Source organism: Vombatus ursinus, unplaced genomic scaffold (assembly GCF_900497805.2).
Source record: "Vombatus ursinus unplaced genomic scaffold, bare-nosed wombat genome assembly UNPS02006874.1, whole genome shotgun sequence".
Classification (NCBI taxonomy): domain Eukaryota; kingdom Metazoa; phylum Chordata; class Mammalia; order Diprotodontia; family Vombatidae; genus Vombatus; species Vombatus ursinus.
In genome coordinates, this window is record NW_020946652.1 from 5,542,073 (window position 1) to 5,562,864 (window position 20,792).

Here is a 20,792-nt window from a genome sequence, read left to right on the forward strand (position 1 = left end):
AGAAAGAAAGAAAGAAAGAAAGAAAGAAAGAAAGAAAGAAAGAAAGAGAGAGAGAGAGAAAGAAAGAATCTAGGAAATGGAGTACATTGGAAAATATATCTGTTGGACTCCCCAAGGAATGTGGTTGCATTTACCTGAGACCAAAACATGTAAGGAAATGTGAAAAATGCAATAAGTTATGTGGTTGTTTTTTCCCATATGGCATCAAACATCTGGTTGTTTGGGGGTCCACTAAACCTGTATCTGTTTCCTCTGAATCCATCACATATAAGTCATTAGAGGTCATATTCAGGATCAGAGTTTCTTCTCGTTCCCATATTTGTTAGCATTTTCAAGAGACAACGGTGAGAGATGAGGAACCATTGTTAGGAAGCTAATAAAACGGCCAACGGCAACCAGAGACCCTGGGAAGAAGCTAGAGGAAAATGGAAGGGCAGGTTGTGACCCAATGGGGTGGTCCGCGCTTCTAACAGCATGAGAGAGCTTGTTCAGTCATCTAGGAGGAGGCAGGAGGGATGAGGAGGCAAGATGGCGGCTTCTGGAAAGGCTCCCTGTGCTTTTGGGATGGATATGAAGCCCTCTGTTTGCCAGGTGGGACCCTTTTCCAGACCGACTTCAGCTCACTCCCCTTCTTGGACTCTGCAGACCAGACAGGCTGGCAAACTCCCCATTCCCATGAACGACCATATCCTCTTGTCTCTGTGCTGCTGCGTAAGCTGTCTCTCAATTCCAGGAATACTCTACCTCCTTATTTCCGCCTTTCGTAGCTTCCTTCAAGACTCATTCAAGTAGCGCTCCTCAGACCAGACCTTTCCTGGTTCTTCTCCTCATCTACCAACCCCAGGCAGCCAGGGGCCATAACAGGTAGAGAACTGAACCTCAAGAAGACCTAAGATTGAATCCTGCTTCCAACGCTAGCTATGGGACAGGAAGTGGTAATTGAGCATCTAAGTTTCAGTTTCGTCATTGGTAAAATGGGGACAATAACAGTACCTTTCCTTCCAGGGTGCTCGTGAGGGTCAAATGTGAAAATATTTGTAAAGCACTTTGCAAACCTTAAAGTGATATATAAATACTAGTTGTTATTATTGATTGTTCTAATCCCTCATCTCTGGAAAAATGACACTATATTTACATTCTATGGACTTTCTGTTTATGCAGGGAAAGAGACAGATTTTCTCTTGCCTAAAATATGGGCCCCAAATTTCTGCTGACAAACAAATGTAAGAAAGGTAGGAATGTTGGTTTAGGCGATAGGGATGGAACAGTGTGCTCCCTTGCCCATCAGGCTGTGCTCCTCCAGACATCTCCCCATTCCCTGGAGAGCTCTTCATCCTGGAAGAATACTTAGGCCCTGAAATTCCTGCCATGGAAGCTTCCTCTGCCCCCTTGGGCCTTTCCTGCAGACGGGATGACCCCTCCCAGAACCAGCCCAGCCAGCTGTTCATGCCCCTCCCAGTTACATTCCTCTGACCTCCTCCAGCATTTCCCCCATGGTGGGCACCTTCTTCTTCCTTACACCCCAACTTTTTTGCTTCTTTTGGGTTGTCTTTCCCAATAGAATGAAAGCTCCTTGAGGGCAGGGATTGTATTTCTTTGTGCTTGTATTTCCCAGCCTTAGTACAGTGTCTAGTTTATGTTGTCGTTCAGCTGTGTCTGACTCTTCATGGCCCTGTGAACCATCTGAGGTTTTCTTCACAAAAATACTGGAGTGGTTTGCCATTTCCTTTGACAGTGGATTAAGGCAAACAGAGGTTAAGTGACTTGCCCAGGATCACACATCTAGTAAATGTCTGACACCAGATTTAAACTTAGATCTTCCTGACTCCAGGTCCAGCACTCTATCCACTGAACCATCTAGCTGCCCCTTTCTACCTTATAGTAAATGCTTAATAAATGCTTATAGACTGACCTCCTTCTTTTCCCCTTTGTTCTGGTTCAAATTCATTTTAATTCTAAGCCAGCAAGATCTTGATAACCCTAAATCAAGGAGTTTCTGCCTCAAATATTAGTGATAAGAGGAAAATGCCTAAGCCCATTGCTGTGGGTACTCTGTGTGATTTTCTTTCTTTTTTAAAAATATTTTATTTTGAAACTGGGGTCTTTAGCTTAAAGTCAAAGATCTTTTTTTTTCCATTTTTTTAAACATTTTTAGTTAAAGTTTTGAGTTCTAAATTCAATCCCTCCCCTACTCCCTGAGATGGTAAGCAATCAGATATAGGTTATACATGTGCAATTACGTAAAATGGTTCCATATTAGGCATTTTGTACAAGAAGGCTCAAATAAAAGAAAAAAAAATGAAAGAAAGTGAAAACTAGCATGCTTCAGTCTGTATTCAATCAATATCAGTTCTTTCTCTGGAGACAGATTATCTGCTTCATCTGAGCCCTTTAAGGTTGTCTTGGATCATTGTACGGCATTGCTGAGAATAGCTACGTCATTCACAGTTCTTCATCAAACAAGGTTGCTATTACTGTGTACAATGTTCTCCTGGTTCTGTTCACTTCGCTCAGCATCAGCTCATGTAAGTTTTTCCAAGTTTTTCTGAAATTATCCTGTTTGTCATTTCTTACAGCACAATAATATTCCATCACGATCATACACCAGTTTGTTCAGCCATTCCCCAATCGATGGGCATTCCCTCAATTTCCAATTCTTCACCACTCTGTGTGATTTTCATTAGTTTGGTGGGTTCTATTGCTGTTTATTCTGTTAGTTCATTAAATGCCTTTGCTTGGAACTAATTGTGACCTCTGACTGACTAAAAAAGTAAATACATCAGTGGGGACCCAAGGGAGAGAGGGGATTCTCACTAGTTATATATATATATATATATATATATATATATATATATATATATATATATACACACACACACACATATATACACACACACATATATACACACATACACATATATGCATATACACACATATACACATATACACACATATATACACATACATATACACATATATATGCATATACACATATATACACAAATATATATGCATATAAACACATATATACACATGTACACATATACACAAATATATGTATGTACATATACATATATACATATGCACATATACACATGCATATATATGCATACACAAATGTACATATATACACACAAATATATACACGTACATATACACACACAAATGTACTTCTCTGTGTACATATTGTGTCCTCCCAGGAGAATGTAACCTCCTCAAGGGCAGAAATGTTTTCATTTTTTTATTTTTGTCCCCAGCACAATATGTTGCACATGGTAGGCACTTAAAAATCCTTGTGATATTAAACTGAAAGTAAAAGACTCCAAAATGCAGGAAAGGTGAAGAGATCTTTGGGTTTGATTAGAAATTCCACGTAAACAGTAGAAATATATAGAAATTTGGCATTTGATCTAGACGAGCTCATTTGAATGCAAACAATTTTCTTATGCAAATCTGGACCTGTTTTCCTTGGGGAGTATGCATGTTAGCCAGACTAGGAATCAGCACAAATGGGTTCGGAGCTGGCCCAGAAAGTGGATTCCCTGTGAGGTTTTCATTTACTCTAATACACTGAAGCTCCGTCAATCGCCCACCTCTACATTCTGCATTTGCCCTTCTAAACTTCTGTTGTTACGTTCATTAGGCTGGGTTTGTTTGCATTTGGGATTTGTTTTCTGCCTTAGACAGAAGAAAAACCATAGACTACGGCCCAGTTTCATACCTGTTTCTGGTCTGCAAAAACTGGCCACCATTTCTGGGGCTCCCTTCATGTATGCGTCAAAGTGGTCTTTGCCGATCTGTTGGGTAATAACTGACATTCTCTGCAGGCCAGAAGAAAATGGGAACTGATGCAAAATGGCGACTGCTTTTGCTGGAGTCTAGAGATATACCAGAAGGGGGCAGTGTTAAGTCACATCACCACAGACCTAGAAAGAGCCCCAGGGCCACCTGCTCCAGTCTGGATCTGCACAAGAATTCTGTCTACAACATTCCTGCCAAACAATTCTCTACTCTCTGCTTACAGACCATAAGTGAGAGGGAGCTCACTGGCACCGGGGGCAGCCCACCCTCTTCAACAGCTCCCATCTTGGGAAAGCTTCTCCCTGATGTGAAGCCTCAATCTACCTCTTTGCAGCTTCTACCCTGGCCCTTAGCCCTGCCCTTTGGGGCCAGGAAGACCAAGTTACTCCATCCTCCCCCTGGCAGCCCTTCAAATATCTCAGGACACCTCCCCTGTCCCCCTGAGGCTTCTCTTCTCCAGGTTCAACATCTTCCATTGGTGTTCATATGGCCTTCCACCCCCCAAATTGTCTGCCTTTGGACATTCACCAGCGGATCCATTGCATTATGGTGCTGAGAACTGCCCACCACCCTCCAGATAGGCACTGATCAGGGCAGAGGCAGGGGGCTGTCACCTCCTCATTCCTGGATGCTCTGCTTTTCTTAATGCAGGACAAATCACATGAACATCTCTGACAATGATACATCCTACTATTAACTTACATTGAGCCCCTGGTCCACTAAGACCCCAGATCTCTTTTATTCAAACTGTTATCTAGCCACACTCACTGAGGGGTGAATTTGAAGAGAATTCACAATAACAAGTAAGGCTCATCCACATCCCTTGATAAGATCTGAATGCCCAAGGGCTGGGGGGGTTGGGTCCTTGCCTTGTGTTCCTATGAACCACAGACCCAAGGGCCCTGGCCACTGGAATCCTAACATAAAGTCATATACTCATCCCCTATTGTAACTGAAAACAAGCAAAAAACAAAGAGGATTTGTGGCCACCTTACAACTTGAAGATAAGTCCATATCCATAAGAGCACATCCAATCACAAATTCATGGCAAATGGACATTTTTTCAGGCCTCCCCTAAGGCAGCAATCACTGAAGGCTAAGAGAGCACCTGGGACCTGAGCAGAAAGGGAATCACGGAAATGTCACACGTTCTAAGGAACATGGTCCCCATTATGAAAAGGCAAATCTTACTTGACTTGCTTGAGGGCCTGGCTTAATGATTGTGCTGGAAGCTGGTATTCCAGAGTCACTGTAATCCACAGAGGAATCCTCAATGATCTGTTTGAAGACATTATGAAACATTCTTCAGTGCCCTTTCAGATCCTTCAAAGCATTTCCAATGTCTCCAATGGTGGAGACATTACTTAAGAGCCTTCCCTCCATGGTCCAGTGTTGATAAGGAAGAGCACAGACTGCTAGGAAGGAGCCAGGATACACGGGTACAAATGTAGGCCTCACCACTTACTGTAGAACTAACTTAGTAATGGTGGAGAGAATGCTGAACTTTGAATCCTCAGACCTGAGTACAAATCTTGTCTATAGCTACCTGTGTGCCTCGGGGCAAGTCTTTTCCTCTCTCTGAGCCTCAGTTTCCTCATCTGTAGAATGAGGGGCTTGGAGTAGATGATCTTTCAGGCCACTTTTAGTTCTAGAACAATCAGCGAGTCAGTCATCCTCCTTGGGTTATCTCAGTTTTCTGTTCTGCAAAATAAGACCTCTGACGCCTCTAGCAGCAGATCTATGACCTTTGTGAACATTGTTAGATCATCACACAGGTCACAAGCCTCAGAAAATCAGAACCATACCAGAAAACATTTGGGTTGCTTCAAAAATTCACAGCCACCGTGGTGCAAAAGAGGGGAGCCTCTAGGAACCCTCTCATCAGCTTAGCTGATGCAATTAGCCATGAGATGAATGTCAACAGATGAAGCACATTCTGTTAGGCAGGCACCATGGCCTCTGTAACAAGGCCATGGGGTTGGGTCCTGATCACAAAGCCTGTGCAGGCTGGCTGAGATTGCTGTGGGGAAGACTCTTTGTTCACCCCTCTTGAGGTGAACCGATGCTCATGCATTTTACATTCGATGCGTCCAAGTAGGATTGTCAAGTTCCTTTTTATTGGGGTTGGGATACATGGCTGAAATTCCTAGATAAAGCCATCAGGAAAAGTCTTCTGGGGAAATTCATAGGATCATACATTCAGAGCTGGAAGGAGTCTAAGAGACCATTGAGTTTGAGCCTCCAATTTTACAGATGAAGACACTGAGGCACAGAGAGTTTAAGTAACTTATCTAGGGGCCCCTAGCGAGTAAGTGACTAAGGCAGTATTTGAACCCAGGTCCTCCTGACTACATGTCCAGCCTGTATCCACGCCGCCCCTGGTAGCTCAGTTGTTTGGTTCTGATGCCAACCCTAAGACACCCATCAGCCTCAGGGGCATACAGAGGTTGTCAGGTAGCTAGTGAGTAATGGGAGCGGGGCTTAGGGACTTTAAGTCCAACCCTCTACCTACTACATGCTGCCTTCCTGGGGAACATGCAGAACGCAGAATGAAAGCCTGGACTCGGGGCCCCAGATTCTGCTTTTCTTTGCCTCTGGGGAAGGCCTTGAATTTATTAACAAGCTCTCCATTTCACACTGGCCTCCTAAAGCTGGGTCTTAGTAAGGTCCTCCATATCCCATAGAGTAATTATCACAGCTCTCCTTCTCATGGCTTGTTTGGTCTTTCTTTGTGTCTCCATTCTTCAGCAAGGTCTTTGGCAAGACATTAAAAATGCTTGCTGACTGACTGACTGAGCCCCTCTGAGGCACCACAGGGAGGGCGTGCGCATCCAGGCTGCTCCCCCTTTGGCTCTCTCCCCCTCTCCCCACCCACTGACAATGTTCTCTTGTTCCTGAAGTCTCTAAACTGACTTTCTGGGGGCCTCTCCTTCCCCCATCACTCCACCCTACGACAGCCTGTCTCATACTGTACTTCCCCCAGGAGTGTATCAGCTCACAGAGGACAGGACAGGTGTCATTTTGGGTGTTTCGTGTCCCAGCGCCTAGCCTAGGCCTGAGTACACAGCTGGCAGTAGGTGCTCAATAGACATTTATTGAATGTCTGGAAGAAAATGTTTGGTCCTCTGCAGAAGACTCTCACAGTAATCACGGAGAAGAAAACACGACCTTACCCAGTTGGTGCCTTCAAACATCTTGACGTCCAGAGGGTCTCCTTGGATGCTCCCGTCCAAAACGATGAGGGAGTGGCAGCTGACCATGGCTCCACACAGGGGGCCCCAGGGCAGAGCGCTGCCAGAGGTGAAGCTGTGGACCGCCTGGAAGCTGACAGAGGCCATGAGTTGGAGAGCAATGTTCCTTCCCTGAAAAGAAGGGCTTGGGACAAATCCTACCCTTCACTACCTACTGCTCACCATCATGGAATGTCAAAGCAGGAAGGGCCTGGTAAGCCGTAAGAATATGATACACACTTTAATATGATAAACATTTTTGACTCAAAGTAAATTATTACAATATTTCCTTCCATTATGCAAAGATGGAGAGTGGGCCCTCTCTCAGAAACTGAAGGGTGCCAGCCTTATTCATTAGGACTTTTGGTGGGCTGGAACATGTATGTGTTATCAACCAAAAGTTCTAGAGACAGTCAGCTGGGCTCCCAGTAAAAGAGACTGGAGGCAAATGCTTTAAACCCAACAAAAACTCACATGCACTTCTTGGGCTAAAGCCAAACCCCGGTACGGTGGGCCAAGCCTTGGCTCTAGAGTTAGGACAGACCTGGGATGAAATCCCAGCACTTACTAGTTCTGTGACTTTGAGCAACAGCTCTCCGAGCTTCAGGGCCCTTGGTTGTGAGATATGAATAATACTGCTTATGTGACCTTCTCAGGAAAAGGCATCCTATAAACCTTAAAGACCTGGAGAAATGTGAGTCCATATTATTGTTTATTGTTACTACTTTTCCCCAAAAGCAAAGCACAGGGCATCAGCACAGCATAATGAATAGAGTCAGGAAGTCATGTGCTCTGAGCCTTACTAGCTATGCGACCCTGGGCAGGTTGTTCCATCTGCCCCAGATAACTCCAAAACCCCAAGGTGGAGCTCGGGTACCTATCTGCATAATAGGAGTCTCCTCCACTGGTGAAATCACCGGGAGGGACAAAAGCCAGATACTCCCTTTGTTTTTGCCTCAGCTGCCTCTGGTGCAACCCAGTTGGCATAATTGACAGGCGAGCATGAGATCCCGTCAAAACAGCCAAGCCCTGAGTATAAAGAGCCACCAAGTCTTACGAAAATAGCTTTGTTTTTTGTAAGGTAAGTAACCCAAGCCAGCAGGTGCACGCTGACCCCACATCCTAGTGGAAAAAGCCTGTAGGAGAATGTCTGCTAAAACCTGAGGACTCTAGGAGGAAAGGATGCCCATTTGTAAAAGCCATGCCCACCATTTTTGAAAAGGAAATAAGAAACTGTCTAAAAAGACAAACTCTGACCTTTCTGCTTTTTAGGATAATCCCTGAAGGAAGGCCCATCTCTATTTCCTTTGTGCCCTAAGGACACGGTCTGGTCAGCCTACTCAGCCCTGCCGCTGCATTTGCCCAAACTGCTCCTAGTGCCTCTGCCCACCACCCCGGGTCACGTGTGGCCGCCTGACCTCCCTGCTGAGACTTCTTCCTTGTAAGTCATCACGTGCTGTGGCCATCTTGTGCCCCAAAAGGCACCTTGACATTTCCCAACTTTGACCCTTGGTAGACTGGGGTGATGTAAGATCACAACCATGTGTCATAGAATACATTCGTGTTAAAAATAAATAAACAAAGGATGAGGCGGTGTGCTTGGGATCATGGGAAATGCTGTGGAATTTCCCAACTAGAATACAGTAAGGAATCTTGCTCCTATTAGATTCTGGCCCCAACCTGTGGTTCATCTGCAGTGCCTGTCCCAAACAGATCTACTGATGGAATCATTCGACGGACTCTCTATCCAATGGCATGTCCTAGTTTAAGCCAGAGGTGTCAAATACATGTCGGCTCCCATCCGGAACCAGATGAAAATGTAATTGGGAAACATTCAATAAAATAAATAAAAATAAAATGGAATAAAGATAATGTTCATATGTGGTTTTCTAAGTCAACAGGCAGGCAGAGGGCTAATGTCCCTGTTTCTATTTGACTCGACGTCACTGGGCTAGACTACCAGCATTTTTCATCTATTTTTTTTCCTCTCTGGACGGTTAAGTTGCTCTTATTTTCATAGCCATGGCTCTCATTAAAGAGACAGCACCATGTTCTGGAGATCGATGAAATCACCACAGCATCACCTGCACAAAGATCCTATTGGACCCTTCCTCATCTCTGTGGAAACCCTCTCCCTCTGGTCTCTGTATACTGTGTTCTCCACAGCAGGACAAATAACATTGGTGAACATCATCTCCCTCCCTCAACACCTTGCTAGGTGTTAATAAACAGTGGAGCAGTTATCTCCACACCTCTGTGTCGGCTGAGCATTTGTGTGTTACCTTATGTTACCTCAGTTGGAGGGTCTCTTTGGGTCCTACCATCTCAAAGGCTTTTTTTTTTTTTAAAAAGCTAACAATAACGACAGAAGGTTTTTTGCATTTTCTGCATCTTTCTGTCAATGGTGTGACTGCAAAGACACGTTCTGTAGAGAATTATTTGCCCAAGTCTTCCTGTTCCCTTCTCATAGGGCATCACGGACGCCCTAGAGTCATGTGGCGATCATTCACATAGAGATTTTAGAGTCAATCGATTACATGAGTCCATAGTTACTGATATTCTTTGGTTTGCTTTTGGGGGATAATTATATTGACTTTAGTCTTTCCTCCTTTTTTTTTTTTTTTTTTGGTCTCCTGACCTCCCTGAGATATCTCAAAAATCAAGTCCTTGACACGTTTGAGACACGTCCAGAGTAGATTTCTTTGATGAATACTTGCGGAGCCTTCCTATCCTTCCTGACTGATTTCTTAAGAGCTATTTCTACTTCCCACAACATTGGAGTCAAGGGAGGGGCGGCTTGGATCTCAATCTTCAGGCTCCACTATTTGGCTAACTTGATGAGGGACATGCTACACGTGGGGATGGCCGGCCTTCCCTTCAGAGCCTAGCAAGGGCCTGGCCCAGCTCTGGCTTCTAGACCTCACCAAGTACAATGAGAAAGTGGCCAAGCCTGGCCTCGCAGACTCTTGCATTGCTCTCTCCTCCAACAGCCCTCATTGAACTCAGCCTGTCTTGTACTTCAGGGTTCCCTTGTGTAAGACACCCCATTTCTGGGGTGTTCCAAGGTTTATAATGGGTTTCTGTAACATGAAGAGACCTCCCCCAGGCAGCTAGAGGCCACCGCAGTGGAGAGAAGCTTGGACAGGGAGTCAGGAAGACTTTGCCAAGAGACAGAGCTAAACTGGAGACGGGAACAAGCTTCCCAGTGTTTGGGCTGCCTCGGAAAGGAATGGGTCACACACGATGGAGGTCTTCAGTGAAGGCCAGATGGCCGCCTGCAGGGCATTCTGCGAAGGGGATGAGTTGCCCTCTCGGGGGATGCTAGACAGGGGTCGAATGGGTCATCGGGGCCATCTAATCCAATCCTCTTCTGATCATCTCAGAAGTCCCTTCCAGTCCTGTGATTCTGTGGCTCCATTGCCTGATAAAGAGCCATGGGAAGCTTTAGGGCCCTTCTGGTCCACATATGGACATTTTCATGGTGGCTTTCTGCAGAGACACACACTTCCTTTTTTCTAATGGTGGGAATTTCAGTCTAGGCAGGAGTGGAGAATAAAAACTTGGCAGACTTTGGGGAAATGTCTAAAGGCATTTAAAGTAATGCCACCTGGAGTCAATGACCCCATCCAGAAAGAGGCCTGGCCCCGCTTCGCACCTGTCCGTCCTATCCTCAGTGACTGAGGCTCTAATATTGCCATTCTCAGAATGCTGCCCCTGCCCGTGCATCTGCCTCTGGCACCCTCCATGAATCATGGTAGCCTGCACTTAGGTCCAGATGAGAAGGGCAAACAGGGGTCATCATCTGCAGAGCCAAATCTTACAGACCACTTTTGCCACATCAACTCAAAGAAGTAGGCATTGGGGCCCAAACTCTTCTGTCCTAACTAAAGAAAGAAATCATCTAAGCTGGTGCCACACGCTCCCCTTTGTCCCATCAATCTCTCTCCTCTCCTTGGGCTGCTTCTCAGTCACTCTGCTCAACGTTCTCCTTGGAGGCCATTAGTCTGCTTTCACTGTCTTCTTTTAAACCCAGGCCTTACTTAATTTATGGAGGAGGCTAGAATTCATGGAAGTTGCTCAGCTCCTGATCAAGGTGAGATTCAACCAATACCCTACACAAATCCAATAGAGACAAATTCACCTACAAGTCAAGACACCTACCAGTTTCCCATCACAGGGACAGCCCCCCATAGATCAAGGCCATCTTCTGTCAGCGTGCCTGTCTGGTAAAAATCAGAATTGGTTTTAGCCTCAGAGTCTCAGCTTGGAAGAACAACACATGTAAAACAGACATTATACTCCCTGTAAGTGCCCAAATCCATCATAGAGGACACTAACTCAGCAAGGAGGAGAGAGAGCTAAATGTAGTGAGAAAAAATGTTCCCAGGGGGACCGACACCCCCAGCACTGCCAGTCAACCTGAAGACTGTGGGTTGTACTAAAGCCAGGCAACAATGGACAGAGAGAAAAGCAAGGCTTTGCTTTAATTAAAAAGAAACTGAAATTCCATGAACTTACAGTTCACTGAGACCCAGCTAGAGGTGAATGGCGTCGTTATCATCTAAAACCGATCTGCAGAAGGCATTGGTCTTGTTTCTTTGTAAGAAGCTTTCCTTATGGTTTACCATCTGGTCCCAAAACATGTCATAAAAATGTGGGCAGGATAGTGGAGGGCCAGACACAACTACAGGTTGAGCTGGGAGGCCAAAGATGGCAGCCAGGAGCTAGGAACGGATGTGAAGGAGTGGGCTTTGGTTTTAGTCTGCAGTGGGGGGTGGGGGAAGGCAGGAGAGGCCTGGGCTTCAAACTTGCCTCCGACACTTACTGGTGGTGTGACTGTATAACCTCTTTGAGCCTCAGTTTCTCTCAGCTTTAAAATGGGGTTAATAATATCTGCGATATGGCAGGATTCAAAGAGGGGAGATACTTCAAGGCCCCTGTAAGCATGGAGTACCTGTTACCCCGCAGCCAGACCCGCGGCTTTATAAAACCACAAAAGAATCTGCCACATTGTATACCATCACGAGATTTGTGACGGAGTCAAAGCAAACAACTAAACAGAAAAGGAGACTTTTTTTTTCCAGTACATCAAGGTTCCATGTTTTCTGTTTCAGAGAGATTATTCTTTCCTTTTGGAGATTTTTGGGGGGAGATTTTTCTATTTGCTTACAGGGTAAATAGCTTAGTAGGCTTCCCCGCAAGTCCTCCTCTGATACTACGTGGTGGGTGGTGGTAACCTGGGCTTTGGAAGCCTGTGCCCCCGATGCACAGATGCAATGGGTCCAAGCCCTCTGTTTTTTGTTTTTTGTTTTTTTTTTTTGTTTCTTTTGTTTTGTTTTTTAGGCAATTGGGGGTTAAGTGACTTGCCCAAGGTCACACAGCTACTCCGTGTTAAGTGTTTGGTCTGAGGGCAGATTTGAACTCAGGTCCTCCTGACTTCAAGGCCAGTGCTCTACCCATTGTGCCACCTAGCTGCCCCTTTGTTTTTGTTTTTGTTTTCATAGGGTCCAAGCCCTCTGAAGAACCTTCCAAGACAGGCCCAGGGGACCCACTTGGCTCACCTCAGAGTCACCTGTCAAGCCCAGTAAGTAAGCCACCACCTGTGAGTTGTGGTGATAGTTCCCTAGACACAGGAATGCATGAAACATCTACCCAGAGGCAATTACGACCTCAGTCATGGCTCAGGCCAATCCTCGAAGTCTCAAGATCATTCTCGGGCCATGCTACGCCCTTTGTCTCAATGCTTCACTAGATTCTTATCCCCGTCTGTGTCCCCATTAGTGGTGAAGGTCACCACTCACCAAGACCTCCCCATCCTGGCTGGTCTTGTCCGTGCTCTCCCACAGACGATTCATCCAATGAGCTCTTGGGCCTTCCTCTAGGCCTGGTCATGCTTCGCAGGTGCCAACAGGACACCTTCCTCTGTTCTCACTCAACCCCTAGGAGCCACTTTTCTCTCCCAAACATGGATCTTCTTTAAGTCGCCGCCCCCACCCCTGGCAGCCCCCAAAGCCTAAGGTGAACAATGAGGTCAGAAGCCACAAGGGGGTTTAGAAGAAAGTGGGGAGTTGTGGCAATGAGTGTTGGCAGCCTTTCCAAGGGCCTTTGAACCTGTTTTTAACACCAGTAATATGGATTTATTGCTGCTGTGCGACTAGTCAAAAAGCTTACAATGCACATTATCAGACTCAAGCAATGTTGAAGTACAGTCATGGGTCTGAAACAGCATTTAGGGATGTGGAGTAATGATAGCCTCACACACACAATAATGGCTGCCGAAATGGAAATGGCAGGACTGCTTCTGGGCGTGATGGAGGCGAGAGCTGGGGAGGGAGGATGTCAGAAAGGCGAAGAGAAGGGGAAGACAGGGACCCTAGCAGATGGTCTCGGCTTTTCCAGTGAAGCATGATGTAAAGTGTCCTGAGCCAAGAGTGTGGAAGGAGGACACGCCGCGGGAGGCGAGAAGTTTTAGAGTGGACACTGTGGTAAGTGGGATACAGATTTATTAGGAAGGAATGGAAGGAGTGTCTTGCTACAGTGAAGAACTATGTGAGAGTAGATAAATTAAATCTAATTGCGCATGCTGACACATGCTTGTGAGTTTTGTGTTTCAAACATTTCTTTTACGTGGGAAAAATAAATAGCTGTCCTATATCTGATCTGCATTATATATTGAGTGGCTTTCTACTCCCTTTGAGGAGACTCTAAGAACCAAATCAAAGATTTAATTTATGTTGCCCCAAGCTCTATGGTGAGTAAGAACCAATCTCAGAAAAAGAGCCTGGCTTATCACTTTAGGGGCCAGGTTCCCTGGCGGCTGAACACAGAACGTGCTCAGCCGTCCAGAGCTAGGGACAAACGCTCTAGCCCTCCTGAGGGAAACTAGGGTCTGCATCATTACATAAGCGCCAGAAGTAAGATCTGAACGTCTCTGTCCTTGGACTCCCAAGCAAGCTGGTGCTTATGCCACTGTCCCAGAGGACTAGAAATCTGGCTTTCTGATCAGTCCAGCTGCCTCCCCACCACAGCAGACTGCCTAAGGAAGTCAGAGAAGGTCAGTAATTTGTACTGGGCGCCCAGGGAGGCAAAAGTAAAACGAGTCCGCCAGATGCAGGAGCTCTTCATTTTGTACTTCATGTCCCTGAGCTCCAAATTGTATGAGTAACTCATTAAAATAGCAAAACGCTTTGTGCAGTATTTCCCTGGTGAGTTCTGAAAGGGTCCCAATCAGTGTGACTAGGATAGAAATCTCCTTGATTAATATCTTTCAAAAAGAGAGTTTCCAGTTCAATCCAGATGGAAATGTTTTCCTGATGAATTAGGTTTGTTCTAATATCCGTGTGTGAGAACGAACATAGAGACCGTGGCCCTATCTAAGGGAAACCTGGGGTGGGCGGAGGGTTCTATGATATGGAAATGAAGCTCATTCTATAACTGATCAGAAACAGAATGAAACATGAGCTGAGTTTGAGTTCCTAAGGGGAAGAGAAGGCAAATATATCTGTATGTACATATAACATATGTACACATTATATGTATACACAAATATATGATATGTAGATATGTATTGCAATGTGTACAAGTGTATATATATACATGTGTATGCATGTACATAGATGCACATATGCATATATACACATGCGTGTGCCTCATGGAATTAAAACAAGCCAGAGAGAGTATCTCCAAACAAGAACAAAAAAATAGGCACTGGACATTTCTATTATTTCTAACACATCTGGGGGCTCTGAGGTGGATATATTTTCCCAACTATCATATTATTTGATAGGAAATCAAATATTTCTGAAGTTCTTTTCTCCAGAGACATGTTTATCAAATTATAGAATTTTAAACCTGAAAGAGACCTTTAGAGACCATCTCCCCTACCCCTCTCATCTTACAGACGAGGAAACCGAGGCACCTGATGTGACTTGTCCAATATCACACAAGCAGAGAGGCTATGACTAGGAGCCCCGAGACCTTTGCCTTGTGCCAGGCTGCCTTTGTGCACAGAGAGTCCAAGCATCCCTGGACCCAGAGTCCTAGAACCTCAGGAAGGTGCCTCAGCAGCCATCCCTGTACGCCAGCATACATGAACAAAACCCCCTTCTGCATCACAGTCGGCAGGCTTCCTCATCTGTGAAACAGGGAGGATAATAACGTTGCTTACGTCACCACAACGAGGGTAGCATCAAAGCAGACGCTACACGCGGAGCATTTTAGGGCAGCTGCAGTCATTGTCCTACAGCCAGCCAGCTCCTGCTTGCAGATTTCTTATAACAGCAGACTCTACTGCTGGTGCCCCGTCATTACGGGTAGCTCTCATGGTGGGGGCTGGGGGAGGGTGGCGCAGGGGGTCCTCTTCCTCTCCAGCCAAATCATCGGCCTCTACTCACTGACTCCAGTGCTGCCCTCTGGGGTCAAGAGAAACCAGTTGTTTATCACTATTGTTATGAATAAGCAATCAATATTGACCATAAATATTATCAATAATTGATCATATTAAGGACTAGTGCTTAAATAACGATTTAAGATTTACAAAGCGATTTACCCACATTATCTCATTTAATTTTCACGACAGTCCTATGAAGTGCTTTCACCTGTCCCTGGTCACGGAGTCTCGAGGTATCTGAGGCAGGATTTGAAGGAAGCTCCCCCAACTCTGAGTCTAGAGCGCTGCCCACTAGGCCACCCAGCAGCCTCACACCAAGGTCTTCTTCTGCATGAGAACCCCTCAGACCCTGTTAGACAACTAGGTCCAAGTCAGTCTTCTCCTGGGCAGCCTCAGGGCCTTCCACTGATGTGGTTATGGTACGGCTGCCAGGCCTACACCATCCTTGGGTATGTTATTATTATGCAGATGAGGAAACTGAGACAGAGAGATCAAGCAATTTGGCCAGAGTCACATGGCTAATAACTGTCTGAGGCAGGATTTGACCTTTGGTCTTTCTGACTCCCAACAGTCAATTCTAGCTACTTTACCACTTTTTTGACTGAAGAATAAAAACATGGAGCTGCCAGGTGGTCTCTCTGTCTTTGTGTCTCTCCCTCTCTCCTCCTCCTCCTCCTTCTTTTTCTTCTTCTCTTGTCTCTCTTCTCATTGTCTCTCTCTGTGTCTTTCTCTGTCTGTCTCTATCTCTGTCTCTCTGTCTCTGTCTCTGTCTCTCTCTCTTTCCCCCTGCCTTTTTCTCTCTCTCCGTGGTATCTCAGGGTATCAGATGATTTAAGGAACTGGTAGAAAATCCCAGTTCACACAGGTAGATGTTCCTGTGGTCTTCTCTGAGGGGCTTGGAGGACCAGGACATGGGCTTAGCCACCACCTGCCTTGGTCCCTGGGCTTTATGATTTACATATGAGCCCGGAACAGCTGATCAGCTTCAGTCATTGTTGCAAGGACCTGTATTTAAAACTTTGAATCTCACAGATTCCAACTCTGCAGGTGCAGAAAGTTTTAAAACCCAGGAACAAAAGAGGTGATATAGTGGCAGAGGCCTGGGCTTGGGGGTCAGGGGGCCAGCTTCTCCTTCAGACTCTTCCACTAGCTTCCTTATGACTGTCCCATCTCTGGGCTGCCTCAGTTTCCTCATCTCTAAAATGGATGTGTGGGGGTGGGTCACTGTGGGTGACAATCTGTCCGGGCCCTTCCATCCCTGACATTCTATGCTTGTATAAAACTCAGTTCACACCCCTTTCCCACGTTCCTCCCCCTGAAAAAAAAAACCAAGCTGGGCCTTACTTTGTCAAAACAAACGAGGTTGATTTGGCCACACATGTTGATTCTCTGTGGAGAGATGCAAAAAATTTTCTTCTTCTTCAGCCTCTTCTGAGCATAAAAAATCCCCGTGGTCAAAGCTGCTGGTAACACTGGGGGCACTGGGACAGTGAGAAGGAGCAAAGACATTGTCGCGGTGTCTCTTGCAGAAGTCTGCAGAGGGAAACAGCACGTGAGCGCAGGAGCGCAGGAAAGCCACTGCCCAGCACCCAGACCAGGAGAGCCCCTCAGGCCTCCTCGGGAGACCTACACTGGCTAAGGCTCCGTCCTCCGTTGTTGGAGTGTCCTGGGGGGCCGCTCATGAGAGTAGGAGATCATCCTCCCTGAGGATGTAAAGGAGGGAGAGCTTGTTGGGGGAGGGGGAGCTGTGAGCCCAGCACAAGCCGAAGCTTACCTCTGGGCTCAAGCAGCCTCCAAGAGACCACACAGTGTCAAGATATTAGGAGACTCCCCGTTGTCCAGAGCTAAGGCCCAGCAAGCAGCTGGGCCCTGAGCTTGGTATAACAACAATCCTTTGCAATCACCCTCTGGCAAAATCCCCTAATTCTTGCATTGTCCTGACCGGCACCGGGTGCTCTCTGGGCTCAGACAAGCACCTGCCGTGCCCCTGTTCGAGTCATGAAGCCCTGCTGTGAATCAAGCTCGTCACGTTGCTGCTGTCAGCCCTGTTTGTCAGGGCTACAGCTCACTGCGCAGCCACTGGTATTGAGATCTCCCCACACTGCCTTGGGGCCCCCCTCTCCTTGCTTGCAAACCGTTTCCCTCACATCAGAATTGAACTTCTGTTTGATTTCTGACTCTCCTGTCTCTGGCCCGCTCTGTTCGACTCCAGCCAAACAGGTTAGAGGCTGGTTCCATGTGGCTGACGCCAACAGATGCCTATAGCATTTGGCCACCAAGCTGGGCAGAAGGCCAAGAGCTTGCGGGCAAGCACGACTTTCTCTCTCTCTCCTTCCCCATATCAGAAAAGTTAGAAAATGTTCAGGTTACCCTGAGAATGCCAAGACCTAACTGGCTAAAAGGTCAGCCAGAGGTCTCGGAATCAAAGCTCTCTCTCAGAGGCCGTGTAGCCCAGACCCTGCATTTTAAATGTGATGAAACTGAAGCCTGGACAGGTCATGCAGCCGCAGAGGTGTCAGATGGGAGGCCAGACTTGACCTCAGGTCCTTTTGCTTCACGGCCTGTGCCACTGCGCCCCCCTGCCCCCAGGAGCTGGAAAGACCTCTGGAGCCCCTCAGTCCATTCCTTACTGAAACAAGAATCCCCCTCCTCAGCATTCCTGCCAAGTAACTAACCAGCCTTCCCTTGGATACTTCCAAGGAGGGCAAGCCCCCACCTCCCGAGACACCCATTCTACTCCAGAGAAGCTCTTGTGGTCAGGAAGGAATTTTCCCCTTCCTTTGAGTCTAATTCTGCCTCTTTGTGGCTTCTCTCAGCAAGACGGTGCTGCTCCTTCTTGCTTGTACCGGCCTTACAGGTACCTGAGTATAGAGATCCGCCATCTTTGATCCTCCTCCCACCCTGGCCTGAGCCTTCTCTCCACTAGACCAAACCCCCCGGTCGTTCCTTTCCAACAGGTCAGTAAAGCTCCTTAGAGGTGTCATGACTCCCTTTGACAAACTCCAGTCACGTGGCCAATCGAGAGTAGAGCTCACTGTTGTCTCCACCTCTGGGGGTCTCTTCAGTTTATGTGAATGATCATTTATTTAGCACTTACTTTATACCACATACTGTTCTGAAATTCTGAGGAATATAAGTTTGAGACAATATCTGACCTACAGCCTAGACATCCAAAAAGATGTTTAAATTAAGACTTAAATGCTGAGATTTCCAGGGAACATTAAATCCCAGGGTAAGTGGATAGGACGCAGAATTTATTCCCAATTTGAGCACTTGAAAGAATTGTACTGGGCAGCTGGGAACCTGTATTGAATGCTGCAAAACGTGTAGGTCCAATTGATTTCCTTTATGCCAAGCCGATTCCTGTGAGGCTGATTGGGACGAGCTATGTGTGAGAATGCTGAGTGTGCATAAGGGGCTGCCTTTCTGGTCTGCGGCTGGGTCTGGGGGGAGCCAAGGTGCCCCCATTGGGCCACACCTCCTCCATACTCACCCCATGGTACATATATACACCAAAGGCATAGAAGAAGCCTGCAACCCCCAGGAAAGCGAGAAAGACGATGAACTTGAAGGCATCATTGTAAAGCTGGAAATTGAGGGGCCTCGGGTACAGGATGGATCTCACCAAGTCACCTTTGGCAGTGTTGAAACCTACATGAGAACAGTCACAAGTTGGACGTGGTAGGCTTCCTCACGCTACGTGCCATCCTCCCTCTACCCCACTTCTCAAGTCAGGATTGCCTTGGGTGGCACTCGATGCCTTTCCAGAGGGCTGTGGGAAAAGTTCATTGGATAGAATGAGCATTTACTCAGTTCCTGCTTTGGGCCAGACCCTGTGTGGGCACTGCATATATGAAGACAAAAACGGCCAACAGCCTTTGCCCTCTCAGAGCTCGCAGCTTGCCGGATGTGGCTGTGCCTTTGAGAACTCGGTCCCCAGGACAATTGCCTTCTGGGGAAGATGGCGGCATCAGAGGTCGGAGAGGAACATGTGCACTCCCAAGGACCTTCAGAGGCTCTGGACCAATGGAGTGCCGAGAAATCCAGAGAGAAAACAGGAAGCTCCTTCATCCAGCCCAGAGGCCAGTGAGGGGGAGGGGCGTCCCACCAGGACAGTGGGTAGCTGCTCAGGACGACGGCTGGGAGCCTGCGGGAGGGAAGGGCAGCGGTCCCAGATCAAGGGCGCGTTTTTGGCTGTGTCCTCATCCTGTTGATTTATATGGAAGTCACAGTCCACTAAAAGCCCCGGACATACATACAGACATACAAACATACATACATACATACACGTATATATACATATATACATTTTTTTCAAATTAACTGCTACTGACTAGACACACTTTTTCCATTCTATGTTTGTGTGCAGAGGTATGTTGCAGATTGTCAATTTTTCAGTGTGAGCATTTATACCTTGAAAATTGGCAAATATAACAAATCAACTCTTGATTCATTATTTTGTTGATTTCTAAGCTTTAAAAAGTAATGGAGAAAATGTTAATATTGTAAATTAAACTTAAAAGTATGTCATGCATGTATTTTTTTTCCAGAGAGCTGGTTGTTAAATATACATTCCTGCTTGTATGTGTGAGCACCTATATGTGTGTGTGCATATTGGGGGGGAGGGGAAGGTCATTAAAATACATTAAGAAATTAAAGGGGCAGCTAGGTGGTGCAGTGGATAGAGCACTGGTCCTGGAGTCAGGAGAACTTGAGTTCAAATCTGACCTCAGACACATAACACTCACTAGCTGTGTGACTCTGGGTAAGTCACTTAACCCCAATTACCTAACCAAAAAAAAAAAAAAAAGAGAAAAAAGAAATTAAAGAAAATTTTTAAAAACTTAAGGAACAAGAAAACAAATGAAAGTTTCTGTTGTTGTCTTTTTTGTTTTTGTTTTTGCAAGCGGCCACTCAAACATCCCGCCGTCTATTGTGAGTCAACATTTTAAGGTGAAAACGCACATCTCAAAAAGAGGGAGGCGGATTTGTCTTGTCTTTTGACTGTCTCGACCCACGTGTCCATCTGTGTTCTTAGCAGCAACAACGGCAGGGCAGAGCGGGGTCCCTGGACCCGCTCAGGCAACTGCTAAGAGGTCACAGCAGCCACTAGAGGGATGGACATGAAGCCCGGCTGTGGCGGGTGGCTCTGGCCAGAGGCCCAGGAATTCCTGCTGTCCACTAGCGACTAGATGGGTGGACAGACAGGTCCAGAAAGAGACAGAGACAGAGAGAGACTAATAGAGAGTGAGAGAGTATGTATATTGTATATATAAATACAGGGGTGTGTGTGTGTGTGGTGTGTGTGGTGTGTGTGTGGGGGGGGTGTGTGTGTGGTGTGTGTGTGTGTAGTGTGTGTGTGGTGTGTGTGT

The 20,792-nt window shown here is 46.4% G+C and overlaps 1 protein-coding gene across 1 annotated transcript in view; it reads right to left on the bottom strand.

The window, feature by feature from the left end:
- ATP13A5 (ATPase 13A5) overlaps positions 1 to 20,792 on the bottom strand; it is a 113,143-nt gene that overhangs the window by 41,543 nt on the left and 50,808 nt on the right. The window contains exons 11-16 of the mRNA XM_027848829.1: positions 18,914 to 19,071; positions 16,765 to 16,953; positions 11,193 to 11,254; positions 6,975 to 7,125; positions 4,993 to 5,079; positions 3,722 to 3,878 (exon numbers count right to left, since the gene is read on the bottom strand). Coding sequence (XP_027704630.1) covers positions 3,722 to 3,878; positions 4,993 to 5,079; positions 6,975 to 7,125; positions 11,193 to 11,254; positions 16,765 to 16,953; positions 18,914 to 19,071 — 804 coding nt within the window. The remainder of the gene's footprint in view (positions 1 to 3,721; positions 3,879 to 4,992; positions 5,080 to 6,974; positions 7,126 to 11,192; positions 11,255 to 16,764; positions 16,954 to 18,913; positions 19,072 to 20,792) is intronic.